This window comes from Nothobranchius furzeri, chromosome 15, assembly GCF_043380555.1.
Source record: "Nothobranchius furzeri strain GRZ-AD chromosome 15, NfurGRZ-RIMD1, whole genome shotgun sequence".
NCBI lineage: Eukaryota > Metazoa > Chordata > Actinopteri > Cyprinodontiformes > Nothobranchiidae > Nothobranchius > Nothobranchius furzeri.
In genome coordinates this window covers 55,511,738-55,522,193 of record NC_091755.1, presented here as the reverse complement: position 1 = coordinate 55,522,193, position 10,456 = coordinate 55,511,738, and the positions used below count along the sequence as shown (strand labels likewise).

The 10,456-nt window shown below is 45.6% G+C and overlaps 1 protein-coding gene across 1 annotated transcript; it reads right to left on the bottom strand.

The window, feature by feature from the left end:
- Window positions 1–5,993: 5,993 nt before the first annotated feature.
- LOC139063404 (uncharacterized) lies at window positions 5,994–10,099 on the bottom strand. The gene is made up of 2 exons (XM_070545253.1): window positions 8,469–10,099; window positions 5,994–8,021 (listed from the first exon to the last, which is right to left on the bottom strand). Exons 1-2 carry the CDS (start codon window positions 8,721–8,723, stop codon window positions 6,009–6,011), a joined length of 2,268 nt encoding a protein of 755 aa, XP_070401354.1. The 5' UTR covers window positions 8,724–10,099; the 3' UTR covers window positions 5,994–6,008.
- Window positions 10,100–10,456: the final 357 nt, after the last annotated feature.

Below are 10,456 nucleotides of genomic sequence, written 5' to 3'. Positions count from 1 at the left end.
ACTCGGCCTGGTTTACGTGGATGGTAAACCCCAAAGATCGGTAGGTACCAGCACTCTTGTCCATCAGTTGGTGATGAAACAGGTTCAGCGTGGCCTGCCTCAAAGATCCCCTGCATGAAGGTAATCATATGCATTTTCAGGTCTGGCCTTTTTTTGAACATGTGTAGTAAGGTTGAAAGACGTTTGACCGCTTGTGCATGGTTGTTGGGGAGTTTGCGCCTTGGTTGTTTGAAGGGCAATGGTGCCACCCAATTGTTTGCATCATCCATGAAGACCTCTTTATCCATTATTTCTAGAAAAACTTTGTCTTCTACAGACAAGGCAGGCTTGTCATCATGTGGGGTTTGATGGAAGACTCCTTCCCCGATGTTACCTTTCTCCTCAAACAGGTCTTGAGATGGGTTAGCTACAGGAAAATGAATGTGATGGATTGCTGTGTCTAATTTCTCTTTAATATGAAGACTGTTAGAACAAGGCTCGAACAGAGATGCACGTCCATTGCTCAGCACATTGCTGCGGTAGACATTTACAAGCTCTGGTTTGTGCGCTCTTCCAACACAAACCTCTCCTACAATCACCCATCCCAAGTCGAGGCGTTGTGCATAGGGGGCATTGTGAGGTCCATTGCAATACTCCCGAACCTTGTGTGCCCTTGGTACATCACGACCGAGCAGGATGAGGATGCCTGCTGAGGGGTCTAGAGCTGGGATTTTATCCATGACCCGCTTGAGATGTGTATAATGTTTGGCAATTTCAGGCGTGGGGATTTCAGACCTGTCATCAGGGAGCATGTCACATTCAATTAAGGTGGGAAGTGGAATTTGATTCCGTCCATCCAATGACTCTATTACAAAATTGTTAGCTCGTCGCCCCATGGTTTCGATAACTCCTGAGCAAGTCTTTAATGTGTATGCTGCTGTGCCCTCTGTAACACCAAAGGGTTCAAAAAACTCTGATCTTGCCAGGGACTTATTGCTCTGCTCGTCAAGAACAACATAAGCCTTAACCGCTTTCTCCATCTGGCCAGCTGGATAAAGTCTGACAAGACAAATTTTAGAGCATGACCTTGCTCTGAGTGTACTTCCACATATTTCAGTACATTTTGATATGACAGCTGAAGGAGTTTCTTCTTCTTGCTCCCCACCTTGATCTCTTGTACTCCCGGAAGTCTCTGTAATCCAGGGGGGTGCTCCTGGGTGTAATGCAGTAGGGTGGTTCTCGCTTTTACACTCTCTGCACTGTACGTTTTTTGAACAGTCCTTTGCTAGGTGAGAGGTTGATGCACAGCACTTAAAACAGATATTATTTTCTTTAAGGTAAGTTTTTCTCTCATCCAAAGGTTTGCTCCTGAAACCGCGGCAGTTCCTGAGAGGGTGTGGTTTGTTGTGGAGCGGACACTGCTGGTCTGGGTCAGCCATTCTTTTCTCTGAGGGTTTGCTATGACTGCTGTTCAATTGTGTTGAGATTTCTGTCTTTTTGACAGAGATGGGAATTTTCATGTTATGTTTAAGGGAGGGTTCTGGTCTCCCTGACCTTGAATTACCTGTGAGTGAGGTAAAGCTTGGGTCGTTGAGTATTTTGGCTTGATCACAAACAAACTTTGCAAAAAATGAGAATGGGGGATAAGATATCTGGTTTGTTTCCTTGTAACGAGATGCCAGAGAGACCCACTTGTCGTGCAATGAGTATGGCAGCTTCTGGACAATTGGAGTGATGCCTCGAGACGTATCCAGGTAACTGAGTCCTGGTAAAAAACCGTCTGCTCTGGCAGCCTCAAGCTCCAAGACAATATCTCCTAGTTCTCTCAGCTTTTGATTTTCTCGACTTGAGATTCTTGGAAATTCATCCACTTTCTTTAAAAGTGCATCTTCAATTGCTTCAGGTGATCCATAACATTCTTCCAATCTTTGCCATATCATGTGCACGCCAGCCGTTGCATCATTGATGTGAACTGCTCGTATCCTTCTAGCATGCTCGGATGATTTTGGTCCTAGCCATTTACATAAGAGGTCAAGCTCCTCTCTTGATGTTAGGTTTAGGTCTTCTGTAGAGCTGTGGAAAGATTGTTTCCAGGCCCAATAATTTTCAGGTTGATCATCGAACCTCAACAACCCAGAGCTTATCATCTCCCGACGAATTAGATACTTTGTCAAGTCTGTCGTAGATGATGAAGTGGGCTCACTAGGTCCGGCAACAGTACCAGTTTGACGCTGAGGGGGTTGGTAGTTGCTGTTGAACTGATTCCTGTTACATGACTGTATTTTATGACTGCATGAATCTTTGAATGGGTTTAAGCCATGTTGATGTTTGTTACGACCTCAGCCTGGTCTAGGTTCAGGGAGGCCTAACACAGGAACGTGAGAAAAGAAAAGAACCAATCTGACACCAAGTCACAATCAAAAGAAAGTCCTTTTATTAACTAAAGGTGTCCCTAAGGGAGAAAAAACCTGTTTAATGAAAATAGGAGTTTAATTTAGGCTGCAGGAACAAATGCTGAGGGCTTAAAGTAACTAAAGGAGCAAATAACAATGGGAACGGAAACTCACTGGTTCTGAAAATAAACCAGGAACAACGGAGCTTGCCCGGAGGCCTTACCAAAAGGTCCACTGGTGAACCAACTCACCCACGCAACAGTCAACTCTGTTAAGAGCAAAGAAAACCGGAGCTCAACCGGTTTTCTTATGCGGGTGGAAATTAAACCAGCCAGGGGCAACCGTCCACAAGTTCTCCAACACAAACAATCTTTCACTCCAATCCTCTCTCCAGTCCTCTCTCTGTCAGCCTCAATCCTCTCTCTCTCTCTCTCTCTCTCTGAGCAGCGCTGATCTTTATCTGCTCCAGCTGGGTGATTCCTGATGGGAGTCAGCTGCATAGAGTGAAGCCAGGGAGCTGGGCGCTCTCCAAGGTCCTGAAAATGGTGCAGGAATAAGGGTGCGGAGTAGAAGCTGAGCGCTGGAGAACTCAGGGTCCGTAACACCCCCATACCTAAAGTAAAGAAAAATGGTGGAAGTGAAAACAGAATAAAAACACCATTTTTCTCATAATGTGTCTCCCCTTTTTTTTTTCTACCAGAAACACCAAACGCCCACACAGAGACCGAGTCCCCGCCATCTGCCTAACCAAAAACTAACTAAAAATAAGCCTAGCTCTTCATGTGGATTTGGGCGGGCAGATTAAGCACGGTGCAAAAGACACAAAAAAACATAACCAGCAAAGAGAGGTTCTCTTTCTGGAGTGCTCCCGAGAAGGTGAAATGAATCACCAACACTAACCCATGGGCCACAACACTAACAAAATAACAAATAGATTATCCCCTAAAGAGGAAATAATCTCTCCACCCTAGCCAGGGGATCTCAGCCGTCTGAAAACCGATCGTGGGTGCTGAAGGATCGCGATAAACAATCAGCGATGACATTTTCGGTTCCTTTCCGGTGGCGGATGGTGAGGTTGTAGTCCTGGAGGAACAGAGCCCATCTCATCAAACGGTGGTTTTTGTTGTACATCCTGGATAAAAACACTAATGGGTTATGGTCCGTGTAGACCAACAAATCATGTCCATTACACACATATACTTCGAAGTGTTGGAGGGCTAAGATCAACGCTAGGGCCTCCTTTTCAATGGTGGAATAGTTCAATTGGCATGGGGTGAACTTCTTAGAATAATAGGCCACTGGGTGGCGTACTCCTGACTCATCTTCCTGTAGAAGGACGGCTCCCATCCGAACGTCACTAGCGTCCACCTCCACCTGAAAAGCCTTGGAGATGTCTGGAGCCAGGAGAACAGGGGCGGAGCTTAGCAACCGTTTGCAGTTGTCAAAAGACGCCTGAGCCGCAGGTGTCCATACAAACGGGACCTTTGGAGACAGTAAAGACGTTAAAGGAGCCACCACAACAGCAAAGTTTTTACAAAAACACCGATAATAACTTGTCATTCCCACAAAACGGCGGAGTTCTCGCCGGGTCAACGGTTTGGGAAAATCTAAAATGGCCTGTACCTTATCAGAGAGCAATCTGACGTGCCCTTGACCCACTTCTTTGCCTAAATAGGTAACCGTGGCCCTGACAAACTCACTTTTGGCGAGGTTCACAGTTAACCTGGCCTGTTTCAGACGAACAAAAAGGCTTTTCAAAGCCAACAAGTGGTCAGCCCAGGAGGAAGTGTGGATAACTATGTCGTCCAGATAAGTACTGCATGACGGAAGATCTGAGGTCACTACATTCATTAATCGCTGGAAAGTAGCGGGAGCATTCCGCATACCAAACGGCATAACTGTGTACTGTAATAAGCAGTCTGGCGTCACAAAAGCTGAAATTTCCGAGGCAGCTGGTGTTAACGGGACCTGCCAGTAGCCTTTAAGCAGGTCCAGTTTGGTGACAAACCTGGATTTTCCCACACTGTCTATACAGTCTTCAATTCTGGGCAAAGGGAAAGCATCAGGAACAGTAATGGTGTTCACCTTTCTATAATCCGTAATAAACCGGGCAGAACCATCAGGTTTCTGTTCGACGAGGCAGGGGGAACTCCATGGGCTATAGCTGGGTATAGCCAAACCATGTTCCAACAAATAGTTTGTCTCTTGTTTTAACAGCTCCCTTTTTAGTGGATTAGTTCTGTAAGGATGTTGCTTGATCGGTTTTGTATCTGTAACCCTAACATCATGTTGTATGAGGGTTGTTTGCGAAGGGACATCATTAAATAAACACAAGTGCTCTTGAATGAGAGTTTTTAACTCGCATCTCTGGTCCTCAGACAGATGAGTTAAGTTTTCATCCAAGCGCGACAGGATTTGTGAGTTTTGCAGCCGAGGACTTATGTTAGTGGCTGACCGAGGTTGAACAACCTCATCTTGAAGCGGGGTGACGGCAGCGGCTGCGCACACCGCAGCCTCACCGGATGGTTGTGTAACAGTCTGAGGAGACAGATATCCTTTTAGCATGTTAACATTACAGACACGGCTTTTCCTGCGACGATCAGGGGTGTTTAAGACATACGAAGTGTCGCTCAGTTTTTTTTCTACGAAATAAGGTCCCTCGAATTTTGCGGACAGACCATGGGCTGTAGCCGGGTTTAACACAAGGACCGAATCTCCAGGAGAAAAAATGCGTTTTTCAGCATGTCGATCAAACTCAAACTTCATTTTGTCCTGTGCGCCTCTTAAATGTTCACGGGCTAGGGCGTTAGCCTCTCTCAGCCTGGTTCTGAAAGCACGAACAAAACGAGCTGTACTTTGTTTCTGAGGAGAGGGTGGTTCCAGAAATCGCTCTTTTAAGGCTTTCAGAGGTCCCCGGGGCGTGTGCCCAAAAACCAACTGTGCTGGACTAAATCCCAAAGACTCCTGGTTAGCTTCCCGTGCAGCGAATACAAGGAATGGGACACCCTCATCCCATTGGTTTCCTGAAGAACAACAATATTTCTTTAACATTGTTTTAAAAGTTTGATGCCACCTCTCGAGGGCACCCTGACTCTCCGGATGGTAGGGGGAGGAGAGAACATGTTTAATCCCTAAGGTCTGGGTCACACTTTTGAAAATTTCAGATCTGAAATTCGAACCTTGGTCAGTCTGAATAACCTTTGGTAACCCTACAAATGAAAAGAAATGTACCAGAGCTCTTGTAACCGCCTTTGCAGTGATGGATGAAAGTGGGATGGCTTCAGGGAAACGGGTGGCTGTACACATTACAGTGAGTAAAAACCGTTTTCCCGATTTGCTCCTGGGCAGAGGGCCCACACAGTCAACTACCACATGGTCGAATGGATCTCCTATAATAGGAATCGGTTTCAGAGGGGCTGGAGCCAGGATCTGATTTGGTTTTCCCACTACTTGACAGAGATGACAGCTATTGCAAAACCGCACCACATCCTTTTTAAGTCCTGGCCAAAAGAAATGCTCTAAGACGAGCTGGTAGGTCTTTCTAATTCCTAAGTGACCGGACCACGGGCTTTCATGCGCCACTGACAGGATGTGAGTTCGGTATTTTGTCGGCACCACAATCTGTCTTACCAAACCCTAAGGGGCATTTTTAGCAGCTCGGTTACACCAGGTTCTCAGTAACACACCATTCTCAATAACATAACCAGTAGTTCCATTTATTTTCTTTCCCACATGCTCAAAGCAGTCGGTCAGAGATTTATCGGACCGTTGTTCCGCCTCCAAAGAAGCCGGACTTAGCGGAAACATGTTGGACGACACTTCATTTGTGACCAGATGAGTGGAAGAAGTTGTTTCAGCGGGATTAAGAACATCACTCTGCGAATCGTCAAACAAACTGGAGAGATCCAAAATCTCATGCGCTCTCTTAGCTTGAGATCGGGTACACACACAAGCGGGGAGCACTCCTGCGGGAGTCTCCTCACACTCTCCGGGTGCGATGTTCTCTTTCACCACTGGGGGAGGAATGACCGCACCTCCAGCCAAGTCATTCCCTAAAAGAAGAGCCACACCTTCCACAGGCAAGGAAGGGCAGACTGCTACTTCACACGACCCAGTAAAAAGTCCACTCCTTAAGTAAATTCTGTGAAGCGGGCGAGAAACAGGCACAGCATTTACTCCAGCCAACAACACGGAAGAGCCGGTAGAGCTCAAGTCATCAAATGGCAACACTTTCTGTGAAATTAACGTCTGAGAAGCCCCAGTGTCTCTTAAAATCTTAACAGAGGTCAGCTTTTCACAGCTTTCTGTAAGAGACACTTGTCCTTCTGACATGAAAGGACCAAAACCACGGTTATTTTCTCCCGACTTGGAGACAAAACCCACGGGCTGCGCAGCAGACCCTCTTTTTTCATTCCTCCGCTTGAGGATTACACAATCTCTCGCGACATGCCCCACCAGGTGGCAATAATAACAGCGAGGTTTCTGAGGACGAGGAGGAGAAGGAGAGTTTCTAAAAGGTGTTACTGACACAGGGCGAGCAGATTCACCCTGATGAACACCAACACGGTGCGTCAACACAAACTCATCCGCCAGTAGGGCGGCTGAGGAGAGAGAAGAGACTTGTCTTTCATTTAAATATAATGCCAACCTCTCTGGCAAACACTTCTTAAATTCCTCCAGGAGAATTAGCTCTTTAAGATCCTGTAGAGTTTCAACCTTTGAGGCAAGGATCCATTTCTCAAACATCAGAGCTTTTTCTCTGGAGAACTCAACATAAGTTTGCGTGGAGAGTTTTACATGCTGTGACCGGAACTTCTGACGATAGGCTTCAGGAACCAACTCATAAGCAACAAGAACAGCAGCTTTCACTTTATTATAATCCATGCTGTCAGATAAAGAAAGAGAAGCAATTACCTCTTGAGCCTTTCCGGTTAACTTACACTGCAGCATAGTGGACCACACCTCTTGGGGCCAGTCTAAAGCAGCAGCCAGACGCTCGAATGTAGCGAAGTAGCTGTCAACCTCGCTCTCCCGGAAAGTCGGCACCAGAACAAGGCACTTGCTGATGTCACACTCGTTTCTCTGTTTGTCCATGGACCTCTCGTGCTCATAGTTTGTAGTAGAAGAAACACCTCCTCTTGCTTGGTATTCCAACTCCATACGTTTCAGTTTTAACTTTGTTTCAGCCTCGATCTCACAGCGGCGGATCTCCAGTTCGATTTGCTGCAATCGGGACTTTTCCTCAGCCTCATATTTCATGCGGGCCAGCCTGAGACGAAGACGTGCATTCTCCATACTAGCAGCAGAGGAAGTGGAGGATAAACTCTCTCTTGTGAGCGGCGTCTGCCGCGAAAGAGCGTCCTGTTCATCTGGGACAGAAGGGCGCTCGGGTGCAGCACCCACAGGAACGGAAGTAGAAGCTTTCACAGTCTGTCCATCCTCCATGTCCTGTTTCAGGGGCAAATCCGAAGAGTCACTGAAAGGAGGTTGTAACAAACCTTCCTTTTCCAACGCGGCCATCACAGAATCCTTTAAGTCCTTTTTCAGCTGGTTCTGGATGCCTTGGAGACCGAGGTGTACAGCCAACTCTGCCAGTTCGGTCCTTTTGAAGCTTTCGACCTGGTCCCGAGAAGGGGCAGCCAGAAACTCCTTTAAATTAAACATGCTCACGTTAGCACAAAAACCAGCAACAAAAACACCGGTACTCAAATCACACCACCAATCACGTTAACGTAACAAATAAATTAATAACAAAATAATATCCCGGACGAGCCTCCAATATGTTACGACCTCAGCCTGGTCTAGGTTCAGGGAGGCCTAACACAGGAACGTGAGAAAAGAAAAGAACCAATCTGACACCAAGTCACAATCAAAAGAAAGTCCTTTTATTAACTAAAGGTGTCCCTAAGGGAGAAAAAACCTGTTTAATGAAAATAGGAGTTTAATTTAGGCTGCAGGAACAAATGCTGAGGGCTTAAAGTAACTAAAGGAGCAAATAACAATGGGAACGGAAACTCACTGGTTCTGAAAATAAACCAGGAACAACGGAGCTTGCCCGGAGGCCTTACCAAAAGGTCCACTGGTGAACCAACTCACCCACGCAACAGTCAACTCTGTTAAGAGCAAAGAAAACCGGAGCTCAACCGGTTTTCTTATGCGGGTGGAAATTAAACCAGCCAGGGGCAACCGTCCACAAGTTCTCCAACACAAACAATCTTTCACTCCAATCCTCTCTCCAGTCCTCTCTCTGTCAGCCTCAATCCTCTCTCTCTCTCTCTCTCTCTCTCTCTCTGAGCAGTGCTGATCTTTATCTGCTCCAGATGGGTGATTCCTGATGGGAGTCAGCTGCATAGAGTGAAGCCAGGGAGCTGGGCGCTCTCCAAGGTCCTGAAAATGGTGCAGGAATAAGGGTGCGGAGTAGAAGCTGAGCGCTGGAGAACTCAGGGTCCGTAACAATGTTCCTGTTCAAAGAAGCCTGTCCTGCGTGAGCGGTGAGTATCAAGGTAGTATGGAGCAGCATTTTCATTCAGATTGGATGATTGTAAGATAGGTAAGTCAAAGTTACCACCTTTTTGCAGCTTTTCTTTTCCTTCTTCAATATTGTTTTCAGCCGTATTAGCATTGTCGATTGGTATTTGGCAAATGAGTTTTGATGTGGGCTCATGCAGCCTAGAATCAGGGTAAAGCTCAGTAATTTTATGCTCAGCAAATTCATTTCTATGGCTAGCTTGACTTAACTCCTCCACCTCGTTCTCAGCAGCTGCTTCTAGAACATTGGCTTCAGCTATGGCTGCTGCAGCTTCACTCTCCAGTCTCAATGTATGCAAACTAGCTTGCAGTTCTGCTTTCTTTCTAGCAGCTGAGGCTACTTCTTTTTGTTGCTCCTCTTCAATATGTGCTTGTGCTTTCATCATTTCTGCTTCTTTTTGTGCAAATAATGCTTGCACACGTGCAGCCTCTGCTTTTGCACGTGCTCTGGCTGCAATTGCACTGGCTGAAGAACGTCGACTGGCACGTGAAATGTTGGAGCATACTGACCGTGTCTCAAGCGTGTCATCATTACTGTTCATTGTAGCTTGAATGGCAGAAGGACTGTTTCCACAGGGATTCACTTTTCTGTAAACGACCCGTTGGGAAGATGCCTTTTTACAATTCTGCCCTCACTAGAGGATGAAGCTGGGTTCTAGCTTGGCAGATAGCTTAACAGGTCCACGATAAACATCCAGGAGTCAGCAGGGACGTTTTAGATATTTACTGTAGAAGGCACTGTAAAACTGCAATACAGAAAAACAATAAATGAATAATGTTACATTTATGATGTATTCATATGTATTTTGTATTAATAAACACTTAATAATAAACTTTCATGTACTTTATGGGTATTTCATAAAGATATAATAAAACAATCAGAAGTTTTTCCCCAAGAACCTAGCGGTTAGCTCAATGCTAAGAATATATGTAAAATTCCATAGACGGGCTAACGCATTAGCATCACAACCGTTTTTACTAGAGATAAAAACTTTCACACACAAGATTCTCAACTGTTACATAAAACTATAATAAATACGCTCAACGGAACAAACATGTATGACTTACAGGCATGTGCTCTTTCAGGCTTAGCAAGAAAAGATGAACCAATATGCAAAAAATATAACAGTTAGCTTAACGGTCATCTCCAGTTGAGAATAACTATGGCAAGTCTACCGGTACAAATTACATACGTACGCACGCACATGCGCGCACACACACACACAGAGCTAAATTTACATGTCTGCCTTAAAGGGGCGGCACAATGACATCAGCAGGTGTCATCCAAAACAACCGACATTTGTAAAATTAAGAGTTGTTTGTGAAACAGATTGGATGCAAAAGGAAATAAGCACCATTCACGTTGCTTTCAAATCATCGTTACTAAACTCCCATCTCAAAAAAATTGTGTGGAAGTCCTCCCACAAATACATAATTCACAACAGGTGAATTACGCTGTACTTCGACACCTTCAATGTCTTTAATGTCCCATCCCAGAAACTACCCTGGAGTTCTCACAATGGAAACATGCCTAAAACCCAGGTAGTCTTTGCTTG

Coding starts and splice junctions, on each gene's coding strand:
- LOC139063404 (XM_070545253.1), bottom strand. CDS start 8,723: ATGCAGCTGACTCCCATCAGGAATCACCCATCTGGAGCAGATAAAGAT. Junction 8,022..8,468: donor CAGAGTTGACTGTTGCGTGG/GTGAGTTGGTTC, acceptor TTTAATTTAAAG/GAGTTTCTGGCTGCCCCTTC.